This window comes from Leuciscus leuciscus, assembly GCF_965113295.1.
Source record: "Leuciscus leuciscus genome assembly, chromosome: 12".
In the NCBI taxonomy this organism is placed as follows: domain Eukaryota; kingdom Metazoa; phylum Chordata; class Actinopteri; order Cypriniformes; family Leuciscidae; genus Leuciscus; species Leuciscus leuciscus.
Genome location: NC_138736.1, coordinates 43024348 through 43046127, shown reverse-complemented (window position 1 = coordinate 43046127; position 21780 = coordinate 43024348). Strand labels below are relative to the sequence as shown.

At 42.5% G+C, this 21780-nt stretch overlaps 2 protein-coding genes across 5 annotated transcripts in view; one reads left to right on the top strand and one right to left on the bottom strand.

Annotated features, from left to right (window-relative positions):
- Positions 1-21780, bottom strand: part of LOC309511386 (uncharacterized protein) — a 256220-nt gene that overhangs the window by 134283 nt on the left and 100157 nt on the right. For 2 of the 4 annotated variants that reach the window (XM_082186600.1, XM_082186599.1), the window contains 2 exons: positions 12182-12253; positions 2083-3619 (listed from right to left, as the gene is read on the bottom strand). The exons of 1 other annotated variant lie outside the window; for it this stretch is intronic. In XM_082186600.1, coding sequence (XP_082042726.1) covers positions 3356-3619; positions 12182-12253 — 336 coding nt within the window. In that variant the 3' untranslated portion in view covers positions 2083-3355. Of the gene's footprint in view, positions 1-2082; positions 3620-3691; positions 3713-12181; positions 12254-21780 lie in introns of those variants that run through there. One more of the 4 variants, XR_014210592.1, reaches the window with a different exon arrangement.
- Positions 1-21780, top strand: part of LOC309511360 (uncharacterized protein) — a 211325-nt gene that overhangs the window by 167692 nt on the left and 21853 nt on the right. The window lies entirely within an intron of this gene.

Genomic DNA, 21780 nt, shown 5'->3' with positions numbered 1-21780 from the left:
TTGAAAACTTCTTTCAGATAACTGCAGATTTCTTCAATAATATTTGCACAATCATCAATTAAAAGATCAGATATTTCTTTAGTAAATTTCTCAAACATTTCTTAAACATATTTATGAAAACCAGTTTTGAATAAAGCAGATTTTTGAGTTTTTAACAAATTTTGTAACATTTATTAAGTTGTTTCTTAACTGTTCTGTAAACACAGTACTGGAGTGTCGCTTCTCGTCGGGTCTATGTCCTTCCACTCTCGAGGTCTACGTGGCGGCCATTGCCCCTGTGGGTAACACATCGTTGGGTCGAGACCCCCTGATTACACGTTTCCTTCGTGGCACTTTGAGGTTAAGGCCTGCAACTTGCACTAGGGTGTCGGCTTGGGACCTCTCAATAGTTCTAGAAGGCCTGTCTGGGGCTCCGTTTGAGCCCCTAGATTCGGGTCCAGAAAAATGTCTTACTTTTAAGACCATCTTTCTGCTAGCTATTTCGTCCCTCAAAAGAGTCAGAGACCTTCAGGCCCTTTCGGTTTCTCCCACGTGCCTTGAGTTTGCACCCGGTATGGTCAAGGCATTCTTATACCCCAAGCAAGGATATGTCCCTAAGGTGCCCACCATTATCCCGAGGCCTATTGTGCTGCAGACTTTCTGTCCTCCCCCGTTTACTTCGGACCAGGAAAAGCTGAACCTCTTGTGTCCAGTGTGAGCATCAGACTTTCTCCTTGGAGAAAATCCGATGAGCTATTTGTCTGCTTTGGATCCCCCAAGAAAGGTCTTCGTGCCTCTAAGCAGACAGTTAGCAAGTGGATAGTCGAGGCTATTTCTCTTGCTTATGAGTCCTCTGACCAGCCGTGTCCTTTGGTGGTCAGAGCTCATTCCACTAGGAGTATGGCGGCCTCTAAAGCCCTTTTATCTGGGGTTTCTCTCCAAGACGTTTGCGATGCGGCGGGTTGGTCCTCACCGCTCACATTCGGGAGATTTTATAGCCTGGACCTGGATGCTGCCCCAGGGTCTCAGGTGCTTACTGCTTAGTGTTAGTTTTGACAACAGGCTGACACTCAGGCATTTGTAAGTCTGGCTGTTTGGGTATTCTCGTTCCCATGGCGTCATTCCGACCCAGCGCGAGTTTCCTTGAAAGGGAACGTCTCAGGTTACGACCGTAACCATAGTTCCCTGAGAAGGGAACGAGACGCTGCGTCGCCCTGCCATACTTCCGGCATCCCTGTGATCGACTTGCTTCTGGTTACAGTCGTAACCTGAGACGTTTAGGTGGTCTTGACTACAACACTACTAACATATAATTATGTTATTAGTTGAAATCTCTCTACTCAGGCTGATAGAGTTGATGATAATTCTATTCTCCGTTAGAGATTCAATCTCAAGCAGGAAGAGAAAACAGGAGACAAAGGGAAATAAGAACACATTTATTAAATAAATGCAGTTGTGTGTTTGTTGTGAGAGAATGACAATCAACAGCAGTGAGATGGAGAATCTGCAGTTTATGGAAACATCTCGTCTTATACTCGAGAGAAAATCTCTTCACAAATACAAATGAATTACAGTTAAAGTAATCACTGAACGTCTCATATATAAACCTATCATATTCTTCCTCAACTAGTTCACACCACTTGGAATGAAAAAGCGAACACACTTCATCAGAGTAGATATTTCGCTTTTTGACATACATAGCCTAACCCAGTGGTTTTGCCTCCCTTTAAATCTTTAAAAAAATGTTTTTTCTTTTTAATCTGTCATATATAATTGTATATATATACATACATATTTATATTTATATTTATATTTATTTTATTTATATATATATATATATATATATATATATATAAAAGCGGAAATATATTTTTTTTACATTGAAAAAAACGTGCAATGAAAAATGGGAATAATTGCCTTCGTTGCCGCTTTATGAACCGCTAACCACTATTCACGCACTTGGATTTAGTTACAATTAACTAATTAATTGTTAATTACGGTTAACTTAATTAATTAATTAATTGTTATTGTTAATAACAAGCTGTTTACGGCTGTTTTTTTTCTTTTTCTGCTGACCCCCCACCCCACCCCCACCCCCTCCCGTAACCTTGCATATACCAGGTGTTGTGAACCTAAATTTAAACACCAGGTAAACAGTCCAAATATATAGTTTCGCCCACACTTTGAGAACCACTGACATAACCAATAACAAAATAATGTTTACTGTCTTTCATGTGTCTATGGATATGATAAACTTCTCTTGTTTGTAGATAGCAACTGGTTTGCTCAATTAAAAATTTACTGGATGCACTTTCCACTTGTGTAGCCCACCAAGGGAAAAAGACTTCACTCAGATATTTAGAGATTTCTTCAAAATTAAAAAGATTAGACACATTTGCCTGATTTGCATCACAAGATAAAAGTTTATATAGTCTTTTCTTACATTTCTTAAACTTTTCAAAACCATGATTTTTTAAACCATCAAAAGTCATTTCTATCTGATCAAATCTAAATAAATTTGATACAATATTTTTAAGTTTTTCTTTGTTTTTAGGATAGTATATATTTTTTAATAATGGGCTAAGATTATATTTTGGTTTGCCGGTAATCTTTGAGAAATCCATTGAGAATGGTTTATTTTGAATTTCATGAATAACTTTTTTGTAAATCGGGTCAATTAATTCCATGTCAACAATTTCTTTTTTTCCTTTCTTGGAGATAATTGTATAATTGCTTCTAAATGTTTGGGCCTCATAAGTGTAAGTGCAATCTTTAAGAGGCTTATAAGGTAAATTCTGTATATATGGGCCACTAATTCCCCAGGGCTCACTACAGCCAATAATCATTATCATTCCATGCTTTTCATATAGTTTGTCTTCAATATCAGTGGCTTGATTTTGGCAGGACACCTGGTTGATCCTTTTAAAACAGAGTGTATAATAAGAGTATATCAGTGCCATCATATACTGACAATCACTTTCACATAAAATATAATTTAGTTGTTCAAATATTTTATCTTCACTGTGTATTTTACCCCCTTGTTCTGGCTTATACATTTTTGGACATTTTTCAGTGCTATTTGGTATGTTGTCCCAATTATCCTTATCAATTGAGCCATCTTTCTTTATTAAAATCATAAAAGCAAACTGTTCTTTTTCTGAAACTGTACACATTTTCATATACTTATTAAAAATAGAATTAATATATTCTTTGTAATACAATTTTTGTACAGAATAGTTAGCATTTGTTTCTAGATGAATAATATTTTTTAAGCATGAACTCTTATTAAACTTGAAAACCAAATCTCCACAAGGTTTATACATCTTTTCAAACTGTGGAGTCACAGGAAACTCAGAACTGAGCGGGAGATTGCGATTCACATCCGCAGCGTTGGGGTTGTGGGCAGGGCTTCCCTCCATGTCCTCAGAAACCACAAGCTCTCCCCTGTCGACGTGCGGTGTTGCCGACTCACACACCTGGCTAAAGTCTCTGTAGGGTTCTTGGTCCGAGGCGAGGCTTGGCGACGTCTCTCTTCCTGGCTCGTCCATCGCGGCGGGCCGACCTCCACTGTCTGCCATGAGCTCGCGTGGCTAAACTCTGGGGCTGGAGTGGGGCTGGAGTCGTCCTTGCTCTTCAGCATCTAAATCAGTGAATGAGAAGATCAGTTTAAATATACTTAAAGAGAAATCTGGTCAGAGGTCAGTACAAGGCAAGGGTCTTCTGGTGAAGAACTCTTTAATACAATACAAGTCAAGTCACCTTTATCTACAGTATACAGTGCTTTTTACAATAGCAATAGAGTTTCAAAGCAGCTTTACAGAAATTACAGGAAAACAATGCAACAAGTTTGTTTCTAGAAGAAAATAGCGTCACAGTCCAGCTTAATCCTTAACTTAGTCCAGTCCCAGATCCCGTTAGAGAGCGGGATGGAACACCAGTACTGAAGCCAGTGGGCAGTAATAAACTGGGTTCAATGCCCTCCCTAACTTAATTGTTTAGTTCCTAGTAGAGTGGGGTTCTAGTATGGATGTCCTGACCACCTCGGTGAAAAGAGCAACCTAATTATGGGTGGGACCCCCTCAGGGGCCAGACCCATAGTCTCCATAACTCTGGTCGGGGATGAAATAATGTACCATCAGCCTGAGACAGAAGATCTCTCCTAATAGGAATTTTCCATGGAGGACTCTCCAGGAGACTAATAAGGTCTGAAAACCAAATTCGGGCCGGCCAGTACGGAGCTACAAGGAGTAGTCTCACTCCGTACCTCCTGACCCTTTCTAGAACCCCAGGGAGCAGAGCGATCGGGGGAAAAGCGTACAGATGTGACCTCGGCCACATCTGTACCATGGCATCCAAGCCCAAAGGAGCTGGATGTGAGAGAGAGTACCAGAGCGGGCAATGAGAGTTCTCATGAGAAGCGAACAGGTCAACCTCCGCCCGGCCAAACTCTCTCCATATAAGCTCAACCACTTCAGGGTGGAGCCGCCATTCCCCGGGCCTCAGCCCCTGCCTCGACAGGATGTCTGCTCCCATATTTTCAACCCCAGGAATATAAATAGATCTGACAGAGAGAAATTTGTCCTGGGACCAAAGAAGAATTTGATGCTCCAGTCTACAAAGAGGGCGAGATCTCAAACCTCCTTGGCGGTTGATATAAGAGACCACCGACATATTGTCTGTCCTAACCAGAACATGATGGCCTCTGAGGTTCACAAGGAAGTGCCTCAGGGCAAAAAATACGGCCAACATCTCCAAGCGATTAATATGCCATGAGAGATGATGGTCCTTCCAAGTACCTCGGGTGTAACGGCCCTCCATAACCGCACCCCAGCCCGTGAGGGACGCATCCGTAGTCAGAGTTTTTCTCTCACATGGTGCTCCCAAAACCGGGCCTTGAGACAGGAACCATGGTTTCTTCCACATGACAAGAGAACGAAGGCATCTGCGCGTAACTCTAATCATACGAAAAGGGTTTCCCAGAGGAGAAACTATGTAATTTAAAATACGAATCCCCTGAAGTCTCAATGGAGCAAGGGATGCATCCATACATTTAGTGAAGGTGTGAGGGGATAAGGCTAGGCCGAAAGGAAGAACCCTATATTGATAAGCTTTTCCCCCAAAAGCAAATCTAAGGAACTTCCTATGTTGTGGGATGATGGAAATATGGAAATATGCATCCTTAAGATCTATCGTCACAAACCAGTCCCCGGATCTGATCTGTTGAACGATCATAGGTATAGTTAACATCTTGAACTTAAATCTCCTCAAAGATTTATTCAATACCCCTAAGATCTATAATGGGATGCAGCCCACCATCCTTCTTTGGAACTATGAAGTATCGGCTGTAGAACCCGGAATCCCTCTGCTCTAAGGGCACATATTCTATGGCCTCCTTAGCTAAGAGAGTCTGAACTTCATCTTCCATCACCTGAGCCTGATCAGGAGATACCAGTGTATGAATAACACCACTAAATGTAGGTGGTCTATAGTGGAACTGGATTCTGTATCCCTTCTCAACTGTACTCAAGACCCACTGAGATATATTTTGAAGACCCTTCCAGGTGTCTAAATAATCTACTAAGGGAATCAGTCTCTCAGGACTGACCTCAGGTGTTTTATTTTCATTTTTATTTTTATTTTTATCTTTATTTTCGGTGACCTGAAGCAATCTCCTGGCAGGAACTAACCGAATAATTTTTTCTACAGGCCTCGAGAGAGGTAGCGAACGTTTCAGGGCCATAGATTTCATAGGAACACTCTGTGAAATACATTCGCTAGAAGTCGATGCGTCCCGAAGCGCACTTGATGGCGGGAAGCAACATCGATTTCCTGAGGGCTCCGCGGAGCGAAGTTTTAAAAAGTTTTAAAACCCTCCCGTCACGGCCTCTTAGCCGAAGCCTTCCTCGCCTGAATAACAGTCCTCAGATCTGTTTTTGGTTTGGAAGGCTTCGGCTGAGAGTGCTGCTTCCGACTCCAGGCCCCTTGGGGGAAAGTACGAGAGGCAACACTCTCCTTCTGCCTCAGCAGGTGTGAGGAGCTGGCGGCGACCTCGTGGGACTGCCCCCTGGCAGCAGACCCACGAGACCTGGAGCGATGGCGGGGGATGAGTTCTTCGAACGCGGCTGACTGTCGTTTCGCCTCCTGAAACCTATCGACGACATTGTTGACCCCGTCGCTGAAAAGGCCAGAAGGCGAAACTGGGGCATCGAGGAGACAAGCCCTGTCCTTGTCCCCGATGACCGACAGATTCAGCCACAGGTGTCTCTCCGTGGCTACCAATGCTGCCATGGAGCGGCCGATGGCACGGGCCGTCTCCTTGGTAGCATGGAGAGACAAGTTGACCACTCGACGCATCTCGCGGATGTCGAAGGCGACCTCCCCGCTGTCGTCCACCTCTTTGAGGAGGTCGGCCTGGTATGCCTGCAACAGCCCCATTGTATGCAGACGCGGGACCTGATCCACGGGGATCGCGAGGCTGGCCGGCCTCATTAAACATAGCTCGCCGGGAACGGAGTGTTCTTAGGGGCATGATTTCACAGTTAGCACAGACAGCACCCTTCGAGCACTGCCTGTGCATGCTCCACTCCCAGACAAACCACACAAAGCGAGTGTGTGTCACCCTCACTCAAATATCTCGGGCAAGGGGACGCACACTGCCTGAACTGTTTCTCCGCCATAATATATATATATTTTTTTTAATAAAACTCTTTCCACGGGACAAACAACACCAAATAGAACAGACAAGTTGTACATAGAGCGCTTGCTGAAGACCAGAAGCTAACATTTCCTGGTTCCTGTGACCATTTTATAGCTTCCGGATCACCGTCACATGCGACGTCACGGGTGACGTAATGACGTTGCACCAATCAAGATTGGAATAGTTGCATAGTTGACTTCAGACGCTTCATGCCGAAGGCATTCCCCAAAGTATCGAGTATCGATGCAGCGGGAGTTCCCTTTACGAAAGGGAACTCTTTTTTAACCTTTATAACGAGCATTTTTCCCCTAATTTTATTAAATGTATGCTCCATCTTTCATTTTACATTCTTAAATTTGATCAATAGGCCTACATTCAATTAGAATAATAATACAGGCTGTTACCAATCAAATTAAATAATTGTCACGAATCCGGTCTGTGGCCTTCTGCCCGATAGCCACCAGAGGTCGCTTCTCCATCATATTGACTCACACAGCACACTGGACTGCATTTCCCATCATTCATTGCACGGACGACACACACAGCTGATTACACTAATCACTCTCCCAGCTGAGAACTATCTCACAATCACTATCACCAATTACACACTCTTTATAAGCCTTGGACTTTCTCTCTGTGATCGCCGAGTATTGTTTAGCGCTTATCCTAGCGATAGCTACTCTATGGAGCCGAGTTGTTTATGCCTTGCCTGTTTTCTTGTGTTTTGACATCTGCCTGTGTTTCCAGGATTAACCCTCTGCCTTGCCCTTTGGACTCTGTTTGCCCCTCGTTTGGATCTTTACTTGTGTACCTGGATTATCTCTCTGCCTGGCCCTGTTGGATATTGTTCGCTAATCGTAGACCCACGCTTGCCCTAGGATCTCTCTTGTGTCTTGCCCAAACTATACCTGTTTGCCGTTGTCTGACTCTGCCTGTTTACTATGTTTATAAATAAAAGCTTGCACATGGATCCGCACGCCTCATGTCTTGTTCGCCCCGTAACAGAATACTCGGCCACACAAGGATCCAGCAACTTTTCAGATGGACATTTGTCAGGTATGGACACTACAAGACTATTGTTTGCCCTCAAACAAGGCTCACAATCACTAGAGAACCATATTAGAGAGTTTTTAGTCTTCTCTCGTTATTCTGATTTACCGGACATTATCTTGATTGAGATTTTTTGTGATGGCATTAATCAACCATTGCAATCTCAGCTTAGACGTGAGGGTCCACGTTCATCACTGAGTGGTTTTTTTGATTTTGCTTTGACTGTTGGCTCACTATTCACTGTGGGTATCGCGGGTGAGGATCACGTCATGCCGCCCATCGCCGGATCAGTATCTGGACGTCGTAGATTAATGTCCAGAGTGATAGACCCACCGCTCATGTCAGCACGGAGGGCCAAGAAGATCAGCCGAACGGGGTCTCGTCCTGCCAAAACCACCGTTCCAGAGTCTCTTTCCGTCGAAGTCCCAGCCGAGCCAGAGCTTCACGCCAGTCCAGCCGAGCCAGAGCTTCACGCCAGTCCAGCCGAGCCAGCGCTTCACGCCAGTCCAGCCGAGCCAGCACTTCACGCCAGTCCAGCCGAGCCCGCACTTCACGCCAGATCTGCCGAAGCCAAGGCAGTATGCGTCATGCCCGCCGCCCCTGAGACTGAGAGCGTCATGCCCGCCGCGCCTGAGACAGCAAGCGACATGCCCGCCAAGCTAGAGCCCTCTTCGCCGCTGGTCCTGTCCAGCCCAGAGCCCTCTTTGCCGCTGGTCCTGTCCAGCTCAGAGCCCTCTTCGCCGCTGGTCCTGCCCAGCTCAGAGTCCTCTTCGCCGCTGGTCCTGCCCAGCCCTGAGCCCTCTTCGCCGCTGGTCCTGCCCAGCTCAGAGTCCTCTTCGCCGCTGGTCCTACCCAGCTCAAAGCCTTCGCCGCCGCTGGTCCCGTCAAGCTCAGAGTGCGCTGATCCTGATCCAGAGACTGAGCTTCATGTCACTTCTGTCGATCCAGAGACTGAGCTTCACGTCACTTCTGTCGATCCAGAGACTGAGCTTCACGTCACTTCTGTCGATCCAGAGACTGAGCTTCACGTCACTTCTGTCGATCCAGAGACTGAGCTTCACGTCACTTCTGTCGATCCAGAGACTGAGCTTCACGTCACTTCTGCCGATCCAGAGACTGAGCTTCACGTCACGTCAGCCGATCTAGAGACTAAGCTTCACGTCACGTCCGCCCGTCAAGAGTCTCGTCCCGCCGAGACTGAATCTGTTCCTGAGCCTGAATCTGATCCTGATACTGAGCCTGAATCTGTTCCTCTTCCTCTTTCTGCGCCTGTGTCTTCAGACAAGATGGCCGACTCCACGCCTGTGTCTTCGGACAAGATGGCCGACTCCACGCCTGTGTCTTCGGACAAGATGGCCGACTCCACGCCTGTTTCTCCCGACAAGATGGCCGACTCCACGCCTGTGTCTCCCGACAAGATGGCCGACTCCACGCCTGTGTCTCCCGACAAGATGGCCGCCGCCGAGCCAGTGTCTCCCGACAAGATGGCCGCCGCCGAGCCTGTTCACGTCACATCTGTCGAGCCTGTGTCTTCGGACAAGATGGCCGCCGCTGAGCCGGTGGTGTCTGTTCCTGTTCCAGTTCCTGAGCCGGTGTCTGTTCCAGTTCCAGTTCCTGAGCCGGTGTTTGTTCCAGTTCCTGAGTCGGTGTCTATTCCAGTTCCTGAGCCGGTGTCTGTTCCTGTGCCGTGGCCGCCCCAGGGGTCGTCTCCGCCGTGGCCGCCCGAAGGGTCGTCTCCTACGTGGCCGCCCGAAGGGTCGTCTCCTACTTGGCTGCCCGAAGGGTCGTCTCCTCCTTGGCCGCCCGAAGGGTCATCTCCTTCCTGGTCGCCTGCACAGCCTGATCCGCCCTGGTCGCCTGCACAGCCTGATCCGCCCTGGTCGCCTGCACAGCCTGATCTGCCCTGGTCGCCTGCACAGCCTGATCTGCCCTGGTCGCCTGCACAGCCTGATCCGCCCTGGTCGCCTGCACAGCCTGATCCGCCCTGGTCGCCTGCACAGCCTGATCTGCCTGCACAGCCTGATCCGCCCTGGTCGCCTGCACAGCCTGATCTGCCCTGGTCGCCTGCACAGCCTGATCTGCCCTGGTCGCCTGCACAGCCTGATCCGTCCTGGTCGCCTGCACAGCCTGCTCCATCCTGGCCTGCCGTCCTGTCGCAATCTCCGGGCCTTCTTCCGCTCCGCTCCACCACCCTCCTGGATTGTATTGGAGCGTCTGGAAGCCGCTCCTTGTGGGGGGGCTCTGTCACGAATCCGGTCTGTGGCCTTCTGCCCGATAGCCACCAGAGGTCGCTTCTCCATCATATTGACTCACAGCACACTGGACTGCATTTCCCATCATTCATTGCACGGACGACACACACAGCTGATTACACTAATCACTCTCCCAGCTGAGAACTATCTCACAATCACTATCACCAATTACACACTCTTTATAAGCCTTGGACTTTCTCTCTGTGATCGCCGAGTATTGTTTACCGCTTATCCTAGCGATAGCTACTCTATGGAGCCGAGTTGTTTATGCCTTGCCTGTTTTCTTGTGTTTTGACATCTGCCTGTGTTTCCAGGATTAACCCTCTGCCTTGCCCTTTGGACTCTGTTTGCCCCTCGTTTGGATCTTTACTTGTGTACCTGGATTATCTCTCTGCCTGGCCCTGTTGGATATTGTTCGCTAATCGTAGACCCACGCTTGCCCTAGAATCTCTCTTGTGTCTTGCCCAAACTATACCTGTTTGCCGTTGTCTGACCCTGCCTGTTTACTATGTTTATAAATAAAAGCTTGCACATGGATCCGCACGCCTCATGCCTTGTTCGCCCCGTAACAATAATATACATTGAAAAATTAAAACCATTTTAAATGCCCTGATATGTTTTCCTTGATTGGTTTTCCCTAAAGATAATTACGTTGTTGAAAACGAAAGTAAAAGAGTGACTCTCCTTCGTTGTGTTTTACTGTGATGACAGCAGGGTTATAATATAGTTTTGAATTTTTCATTAGTTTTTATTTTTATTTCGTTTTGACTTTTGTTTTCATTAGTTTTTAAAATGGGTTTGCTAGTTTAGTTTATTTTTTATTTTTTGAAAATGCTTAGTTTTAGTTTTTATTAGTTTTAGTGTTAGTTTTAGTCACATCTTCTGTACAGAATTCACACCCCAAATACCACAGCAGGCACAGCTGTACAATTTAAAATTTACCCTATACAGTCAATAGCATACTCATCTGGATTGAAGCAGAAAATATTAAGTGTAAAAGTAAAAAAATGACATAACATTATTTAATATTTGAATCACAGCTTATATAGTGTTTTGACATCGACAGCCACAACCAAAAAGTGCATTTTACCTCCAACTTGCGACTAGTTAAAAGAAGGCAATCGCTTCTCGGGTCGACATTAACACACTGACCAAATTATATTCAGAATTTAAAATATTTTTATACACTTTTAAATAAAGGTGTTCACGAGATAGAGATACCAACCTTTCGCGAACTTGCTTTCAACGTCGAACGAACACTCGTTCTCATGGAGACGCGGTGTGCACTGAGAGGGCTGTGTGTGTGTGTGTGTGTGTGTGTGTGTGTGTGACAGAGACGGAGGGAGAGCAGGGAAAGGAAATGCAGCTGAACGAATATGCTGCGTGTTTTAAATAGCGTTAAAATGAAAAACTTGACAAAGACGAAAACTAAGGACATTTAGCCTATATATTATTTTATTTTAGTTAGTTTTGCCAAACACACATTACAGTTTTAGTTAGTTATCGTTTTTTTGTAATGCCTCGTTTTTATTTTTATTTCAGTTAACGACAATGTTTTTTCCCACCTAGTTTTCGTTTTTTCCCACCTAGTTTTCGTTTTTTCGTTCGTTTTCGGTAACGAACCTTGGATGAGAGTTCCGTGTCTTTATTAAAATAGGGTTAGGGTTAGGGTTAGGCCTAACATTATAATGATTTATGTGGCATCCACCCTCGATTAATTGGAATGTTATGTTTGTATTACTTGGCCCGACCCGCGGATTATGATCCGCGCCGCACTATCGGCAAACTATACAGTAATGCAATACTTATTTTCCTGTATTTCTGTATATTTCTATATAATCTTTTTATGTTTATTCTGATGTTTTATTCCTGTTATGTTTCTCTATTGGCCACTATTAGAATTTATCAAATGATACAGGTTGAGATCGGTTCAGATAGGAATAAGAAACTGATATCTTACTATCTTCTGTAGGACTTCAGTATAAATCTTGTGTTTAGTTTAGATTATTTATGTTTAGATGTCTGATGTTCTTCTTGTTTTCCAGCACAAATATCTAAACATTCTTAAATCAAGATACATTTACTGGAGAAGCAAAAGGACTGAAGATATAAAGTCTTAATGTCTTGCAGTGAAGTAAAAGTTAATTTGGACTTTGATTCTACAATGAAAGATTAATTCACAGAGATCAAAGTTGTAACTCACGGCTAGTGAAGAAGCACGGCTCATTCCTAAAGTTAAATCATCATCCACACCCTCCGCCTGAACATCCTCCGCCTGAAGAAAAGTAAGTAGAAACATTTAAAAGCATTAGACAAGTCTCACACAACAATAGATAAACTGTTCCTCTGTATCGATTTCTGAATCACTGATTAACAAAGAAACATTTCTTTGACAACTAATTTTAAGAGTTTTCATACGCATGTTTGATTATTGCACAGTGAATAATGTGGCTTACATTTTTAAACACATTTCTTGGGTCCGCTAAACATTTCTTTAGAAGCAGTTAAACCACCAACAGGGCAACACTATGCAAATTATTATTATTATTATTATACATTTTATTTATAGGCGCCTTTCTTGACGCTCAAGGTCACCTTACATCATCATCAACAACAATAACAATATTTAAATAAAAACAATGAAATACAATACAACTAACAAAAAGATGCAGTTGTGGTCAATGGGAATGAGCTATTCTAAACAAATGAGTTTTGAGTTTGGATTTAAAATGTGAGAGGGAATCAGTGTTACGGATGTCCGGTGGGAGCGAGTTCCAGAGCTGAGGAGCAGAGGAACTGAAAGCTCTACTTCCCCATAGTAGCAGTGACATGAATAGAAGAAGAGGATCTCAGAGTACGAGCGTGTGTGGGTGTATGGAGGAGATCAGAAAGATATGAAGGAGCTAGATTATGAATGACTTTAAAAGTAAGGAGAAGTATTTTATAGTTAATACGGTAAATAATAGGGAGCCAATGGAGCTGTTGTAAAATAGGAGTGATGTGATGAATAGAAGGGGTACGAGTAATGATATGAGCAGCTGAGTTTTGGACCAGTTGAAGTTTATGAAGGGTTTTATGCGAGAGGCCAAACAAAAGAGAATTGCAGTAATCTGAAAGGTATAGGTGACTAGCTGTGAACAAGAATGGCAGTGGAGTGAGGCGTGAGGAAAGGACGCAGACGGTTGATGTTTCGAAGATGATAATAAGCAGACCTGTTGACATTATTAACATGAGATGTGAAAGAGAGAGTGCTATCGAAGATGACACCCACACTCTTAACCTGAGGGGAGGGGGAGATGAAGGAGCCAGTGGCGTCATGCCCATTCAAAGTGAGGGGGGGGGGGGGGGGGCACAGGCCCCCTCAGATTTTTCCTACCTGCTAATTTTTTTGTCAGAACTTTATTCCTATTATGCTCCATAATATACCAGAGCCTATAACGACTCAAATGTATTCTTCTGGATGTGTAATAAATCGGTCAACATCAGCCCTTTTTCCTAATATGGTGTCTGTGTATCAATACGCTACGCGCGTAGCGCTCTAGAATCTTTGCTGTGTATGTTCAAGCAACTCACTCGTCTCGCACGTTGAGCTGGCAATGTTTTACAGATGCTCTTGAAGTGGTAAGTGGGCAAAGCAACAAATCAGCATTGAATTAGTTATCAGATGATATTAAAAGGTAGTGGGATTATTTGTGGTTGACCTGGAAATTTTAACTTGATCAAAAAGTTATGGATTTGATATTAGCTGCGAATTCAGAGCATTAACTTCAGTTGTGTCAGTGTAACGTTATCGATAGCTAGCCTAGTCTAACCGTAAACTAGTTGGCTAACGTTACTGCCATACAAAGCCATAGTAACGTCATCTGATCAGTTTTGAAACATCTGTTCTGTTTTGTCTTGTGTCAAAGTCTCCAGCTGGTTCAATTGTTTTCAGTTTCATAGAAACGAGGGTGTTAAATTTATTGTAGGCTAACTGCAAAATCCAACCTAACGTTATCAAGGCATCGACTTGATGTTTCTCCCATAGACTGTTATTCACGGTTCTTCACGGATCAGGCAGCTAATTCAAATGCAGTGAAAAAAGATAGGCTACCCGTTCGAAAGCTACAGCATTGGCTAGTTGTTATACAGATTAATATTAACATACATTAAATACATTAATATACATTAATATACATATTAATATTAAAATAACTTAATTTCAGAGCACCACAAAGTCAGACCTCAGCACCTTTATGTACCTTTAATGTAAGATCGTTCTTAGGTCACATACCAATTTAAAATCATAACATGAAAACTGCAATGGTACTGTTTTTAAAATCATGTGTAGTAGGCCTAAGTGTACAGTAAGTGTGTGTGTAAACATGCTTTAATGAAGTAGACTTCAAAAGCTTTTGAATTTGATCTTACAGTTCTTTCATCAACCTGTCTTTTACATAAACTTACAAAATAGATACTTTAGTACTCAGATAGAGGAGGGCTGCTGCTAGCTCCGTTAAGGTATTTATGTCCCTCCTAAACTGCATTGAAATGGTATGTTTAGCAGCCAGAATTTAAACATTTTCAGGGGGAGAAACCCCGACCCCTCCTAACATGATCCATATCACCCGTCAGAAAACAATTGCAACGTCTCAGATTGTGCCCCCCCCAGAATTGTGGCTTGCATGACGCCCCTGGAGCTATATGGGAATAGAAAAATTATGAAGTTTGTTTAATGTTGAGTTTGTACCTATAAGAAGGAATTCTGTTTTATTGTAAATTTAATTTAAGGAAGTTTGAAGCGAACCAGGATTTTATGTCAAGAAGACAGAAGAAGAAATCTAGCACAGTACATGTTTTCTTTTAATAAATACAACATCAAAAAATAGCCTACATAGAATATAAATATAATAGTGTTAGTAGTAATGACTAAAAAGATGCTTTAGTCGTTTCTAAGACTCAGGTTGAGTTCGGCAGGTCAACAGTCCAGTAAAGTTTTTTTTATTTTTTTATATTAACTTCCAATTTCGATGCTTCCTATGTTTTGTTAGTGGTGTTTAATCAGGCCATTGTCCGGTCGGCAAGTCAAATTCTCTTCACTTCCCTAAATCAGACGAGAGTTACTGTCGAGGCCTGTCTCTGTGTTACCAATCCAGTATAACTCTTTTAAAGGAAACATAAATTAAATTAAATTATTACACAGCCATTAATTTTCCTCTTAAAAGAGAATCACATTTGCAAAAGAAGAAAAATACTCACTGCTTTAAAGCATAATAGTAACATCAAGCACGTGATGAAGCGTCTGATGCAATAATGTGAACAGTTTAAATACTGTTTTATGGTGCGTAATTTTAAACACCTTTAACATTATTTTAATTATCCTCAGGTTAGGTATAGTAGCCTAAGTCAAATCTGTCCTAAATAATAAGCATTTGCATAGGCGTAATTTGCGGGTGGGACGGGTGGGACATGTCCCCACCACTTTTTGCCAGGGTCGATATTGTCCCCATCACTTTTTAAAACATCTCGCGGCACGAATGTACCAATTCTACAAATAAATAAAACATCTCCAGTTAACTGGCAGAGCATTCATTTCGTTCGTTTTTTAAATAAAAGACGATCTAGCGCTCAAATGTGTTTTTTAAATCAAGTGATCAAAGTGCTCGTTGGCGCTGCGATCAGTGGCGCGGATACAGTGTTTTCGGTGGACCGCACAGTCTTCACTCGGACGCGCGCTTCAGTCCGTTGCGGATACTCTCTATTCGTTCTGGTGAAATCACAAAACATAATGCACACAAACGTGCCCCTGCTTGATATACAACCACTGATGAACATAAACGGTTTTGATGAGAAAAAAAAAAATTATATGAGAAAAAAAAAAAAAAACTATGCGAGAGCAGATTAGAACCCAGAACCTCTGACACGGTTGGCGAAAGTTCTACCACTGGACCATTAAGATACACGTTAGTCAAGCAGCGGATACATATATCAGGTTACATCTCATTAAACGACAAATTAAACCCCATGTAGCCTACTATTTAAATCGATTGAAGGTCATCGTAATGTTATTGTTCATATATCTGATTTAGCATTTTATTAGCAACCCCCCCACCCCACCCCACCCCACCTGTCCCACCCACTTTTTAAAACAAAGTTACGCCACTGAGCATTTGAATTTCCATACTTACAATATTCAGATCACAGAAGACTTCTCCGTGGTCAGTTCAGCTCAATCTTTTGTAAAACAGAGACTTCAAACATTTGAGCGTGTAAAGACCGCTGAAAAGACGTCCGACCGACTCGTCCCGTCCTGAAAAATAGTTCCCAAATGAAAGTTGAACGGACGTGTTCGACGTCTTGACCGTGAACTCCACGTCTCTCCTGCGCGTCGTCATCTGTGTGATTAAACGCGTTCCTGCATAATGTAAGTGTGTAGGGGAGCGCGGGGCTAGTTGTCACACACTTGTTTTAAATACTTCCTCACATGCTAGCATGACGAAACTTGGTGTATTTACTAGTTGCCACATCAACACTATATAGAGAAAAAAATGCGCCAAAATCATGTTTTTGTTTTTTGGAAGATATCCAGACATTTATTAAACCATAGCAAAAGTAATTATTTACTTAAGTTAATTTTTCATCTCTATTTTTTGTGTTTATTTAAAATTAGACAAATCAGATATTATTTTAATCTCCAATATGTTATATAACAGTTGAGAACTAGCAGAAGACACTAGCCGGGTTTAAACCCCAGTTGTGCAGGCGGGGCATGTTGTCACAATGTGTCCCTATTAGAAATATGATATTATATTCTATACTTTTATTAATTCTATTGATAAAACATGAGGAAAAAGGTGAATAAAGACTGAGAGTCAATGTTCAGAAATTACGCATTATTTATTTGTTTTGAACTGTTGTATAGCTGTGTTTTCCTGTGTTCATAGTCAAAACTCAAAAATGAGTTTATATTTAATTATTAAAAAATGCCATTATTTTATATGAAAAAGTTAATAATTGTATTTTATTTAGAAAATATTTTAGTTTGTCTTGTATATTTTTTAAATATACCATTTAAAAAAGCTAACATTTTAATCTGTCATATGTCATGTTACAATGAACATGGGGCATGTTGTCACAGTTCACTTCCATTCTTTCGGGGTATATCAGGAAAAAAGTATATACTGTATTAATAAAACAAAACACATATTTGTACTAGACATGTGGGAAATTAATGTGGGAAAATACCACTGTGCTGCCCTTGAGAAAGACCCTTAACTAGGTGTGTAACTGTGAGAAAGTGAACAGGACTGATAAAGACAGGTGGGCTGTGATGTCCCTGAATAGATAAAGGGTACCAATACAAATTACATCAATATACAAGGAACAAGAGATTTTTTAGATTGGCATATGCCCCAAATTACCTTGAATTACATCATATAAAGCTTTAAATGGCTTCTTCTCAAGCTGGCCACCACCCCTCATATTAAACTTCGCCATTAAAGCATTTGACATCATTCTGTGAAAGAAATGTAGGATTACTTCACCTTAGAAAAATAACCAAATAAGGTCAATAAATCACAATTAACAGTAAAGTGCAGCGTAGCAATTGCATGCAATGTTAAAACATACACTTGCACAACTACTCATCTATCATGTAACAAGTGCTTTGGTGACAGTAATGAATGTCATGCATGGCTTACACTGAAATCATGTTTTGATTTCTTGTTTTCAGGCTGATTGTCTGAGCCAGTACAGACTTATTAAAACTTCAGAACAAGTGATGTGTGACAGATTAAATTCAAGTAATATGTAATGGCTGGGTTAATTATGGTGGGGGTAACACTTTATAATAACGTTCAGTTGTAAGTCATTTATAAGTGGTTAGTTAATGATGAACTAATCATTCACAAAACATTCATAAATGATTAGCAAGTGATATACTAACATTTTATGTATGTTTAGTAAATTCTGTTACAAGTCATTTACAAGTGATTAGTAAATGATTAACTAATTATTTACAAAACATGACTATGCGTTCATAAATGATTAATAAGTGATATGTTCATTATTGTATGTATGTTTTGTATATTCAGTTGTAAGTCATTTACAATTGATTAGTTAATGATTAACTAATCATTTACAAAACACGAATATGCGGTTCATAAATGTTTAATAAATTATGTTATTTTTTTTAATGCATGTAGCAATTAGAGGGTGCAAAAGTGTTGTAAATGCCTTGTACACGTACAGATCATTTGTAACAGGTCAGTAACAGTTTTCAACACAATGATGTGTAAATGCATGAATAAATCATTTACACCACTTTCTGCATCCCCTAATCTACGGTGTAAACTATTCATCACTTGTAAATGTGTTACACATCATTCGTAGATTACCACTTCAAGAACCAATAAGGCATAAGATCAACGAATCGTATCTACGGATGATGTGTAACACATTTACAAGTGATGAATAGTTTACACTTTAGATTAGGGGATGCAGAATGTGTTGTAAATGATTTATTCATGCATTTACACATCTATAACATGTGTTGACCACTGTAGTGTGCTGCAGTGTAAGTGCTGACTGGTGAGGGTATAGACAGCTGTCTTCTGTAGTGTGTAGTGTAGTGTGTAGTGTAGTGTAGTGTAGTGTGTAGTGTAGTGTGTAGTGTGCTGCAGTGTAAGTGCTGACTGGTGAGGGTATAGACAGCTGTCTTCTGTAGTGTGTAGTGTAGTGTGTAGTGTGCTGCAGTGTAAGTGCTGACTGGTGAGGGTATAGACAGCTGTCTTCTGTAGTGTGTAGTGTAGTGTGTAGTGTGCTGCAGTGTAAGTGCTGACTGGTGAGGGTATAGACAGCTGTCTTCTGTAGTGTGTAGTGTGTAGTGTAGTGTGCTGCAGTGTAAGTGCTGACTGGTGAGGGTATAGACAGCTGTCTTCTGTAGTGTGTAGTGTAGTGTGTAGTGTGCTGCAGTGTAAGTGCTGACTGGTGAGGGTATAGACAGATGTCTTCTGTAGTGTGTAGTGTAGTGTGTAGTGTGCTGCAGTGTAAGTGCTGACTGGTGAGGGTATAGACAGCTGTCTTCTGTAGTGTGTAGTGTAGTGTGTAGTGTGCTGCAGTGTAAGTGCTGACTGGTGAGGGTATAGACAGCTGTCTTCTGTAGTGTGTAGTGTAGTGTGTAGTGTGCTGCAGTGTAAGTGCTGACTGGTGAGGGTATAGACAGCTGTCTTCTGTAGTGTGTAGTGTGTAGTGTAGTGTAGTGTAGTGTGTAGTGTAGTGTAGTGTAGTGTGTAGTGTTTAGTGTAGTGTAGTGTAGTGTGTAGTGTAGTGTAGTGTAGTGTAGTGTGCTGCAGTGTAAGTGCTGACTGGTGAGGGTATAGACAGCTGTCTTCTGTAGTGTGTAGTGTAGTGTGTAGTGTGCTGCAGTGTAAGTGCTGACTGGTGAGGGTATAGACAGCTGTCTTCTGTAGTGTGTAGTGTAGTGTGTAGTGTGCTGCAGTGTAAGTGCTGACTGGTGAGGGTATAGACAGCTGTCTTCTGTAGTGTGTAGTGTAGTGTGTAGTGTGCTGCAGTGTAAGTGCTGACTGGTGAGGGTATAGACAGCTGTCTTCTGTAGTGTGTAGTGTGTAGTGTAGTGTGCTGCAGTGTAAGTGCTGACTGGTGAGGGTATAGACAGCTGTCTTCTGTAGTGTGTAGTGTGTAGTGTAGTGTGTAGTGTAGTGTGCTGCAGTGTAAGTGCTGACTGGTGAGGGTATAGACAGCTGTCTTCTGTAGTGTGTAGTGTAGTGTGTAGTGTGCTGCAGTGTAAGTGCTGACTGGTGAGGGTATAGACAGCTGTCTTCTGTAGTGTGTAGTGTAGTGTGTAGTGTGCTGCAGTGTAAGTGCTGACTGGTGAGGGTATAGACAGCTGTCTTCTGTAGTGTGTAGTGTAGTGTGTAGTGTGCTGCAGTGTAAGTGCTGACTGGTGAGGGTATAGACAGCTGTCTTCTGTAGTGTGTAGTGTGTAGTGTGTAGTGTAGTGTGCTGCAGTGTAAGTGCTGACTGGTGAGGGTATAGACAGCTGTCTTCTGTAGTGTGTAGTGTAGTGTGTAGTGTGCTGCAGTGTAAGTGCTGACTGGTGAGGGTATAGACAGCTGTCTTCTGTAGTGTGTAGTGTAGTGTGTAGTGTGCTGCAGTGTAAGTGCTGACTGGTGAGGGTATAGACAGCTGTCTTCTGTAGTGTGTAGTGTAGTGTGTAGTGTAGTGTGCTGCAGTGTAAGTGCTGACTGGTGAGGGTATAGACAGCTGTCTTCTGTAGTGTGTAGTGTGTAGTGTAGTGTGCTGCAGTGTAAGTGCTGACTGGTGAGGGTATAGACAGCTGTCTTCTGTAGTGTGTAGTGTGTAGTGTAGTGTGCTGCAGTGTAAGTGCTGACTGGTGAGGGTATAGACAGCTGTCTTCTGTAGTGTGTAGTGTGTAGTGTAGTGTGTAGTGTAGTGTGCTGCAGTGTAAGTGCTGACTGGTGAGGGTATAGACAGCTGTCTTCTGTAGTGTGTAGTGTGTAGTGTAGTGTGTAGTGTAGTGTGTACTGCAGTGTAAGTGCTGACTGGTGAGGGTATAGACAGCTCTCTTCTATAGTGTGTAGTGTAGTGTGTAGTGTAGTGTGTAGTGTAGTGTGTAGTGCTGACTGGTGAGGGTATAGACAGCTGTCTTCTGTAGTGTGTATTGCAGTGTGTAGTGTAGTGTGTACGGCAGTGTAAGTGCTGACTGGTGAGGGTATAGACAGCTGTCTTCTGTAGTGTGTATTGTAGTGTGTAGTGTAGTGTGTACGGCAGTGTAAGTGCTGACTGGTGAGGGTATAGACAGCTGTCTTCTGTAGTGTGTATTGTAGTGTGTAGTGTAGTGTGTACGGCAGTGTAAGTGCTGACTGGTGAGGGTATAGACAGCTGTCTTCTGTAGTGTGTATTGTAATGTGTAGTGTAGTGTGTACGGCAGTGTAAGTGCTGACTGGTGAGGGTATAGACAGCTGTCTTCTGTAGTGTGTATTGTAGTGTGTAGTGTAGTGTGCACTGCAGTGTAAGTGCTGACTGGTGAGGGTATAGACAGCTGTCTTCTGTAGTGTGTAGTGTAGTGTGTAGTGTAGTGTGCACTGCAGTGTTAGTGCTGACTGGTGAGGGTATAGACAGCTGTCTTCTATAGTGTGTAGTGTAGTGTAGTGTAGTGTGTAGTGTAGTGTGTACTGCAGTGTAAGTGCTGACTGGTGAGGGTATAGACAGCTCTCTTCTATAGTGTGTAGTGTAGTGTGTAGTGTAGTGTAGTGTAGTGTAGTGTAGTGTAGTGTAGTGTGTAGTGTAGTGTAGTGTGTAGTGTAGTGTAGTGTAGTGTAGTGTAGTGTAGTGTGTAGTGTAGTGTAGTGTAGTGTAGTGTAGTGTAGTGTGTAGTGTAGTGTAGTGTAGTGTAGTGTGTAGTGTAGTGTAGTGTGTAGTGTAGTGTTAGTGCTGACTGGTGAGGGTATAGACAGCTGTCTTCTCTGAAACACATGGAGTCTTTAACCACTGTGCACCTGATGTGAGCAAAACATACAAAAAAAGAAAAGAAAAATGTATTAAACATTTATGAAACCCATAGTCATGTTGTGTAAATGATTAGTTAATCATTAACTAATCAAATGTAAATAACAATTAAAACTGAATCTACAAAACATACATAAAATAATGAACATATCACTTATTAATTAGTTATGAACACATAGTCATGGTTTGTAAATAATTAGTTAATCATTTACTAATCACACGTAAATTACTTGTAACAGAATTTACAAAACATACATAAAATGTTAGTATATC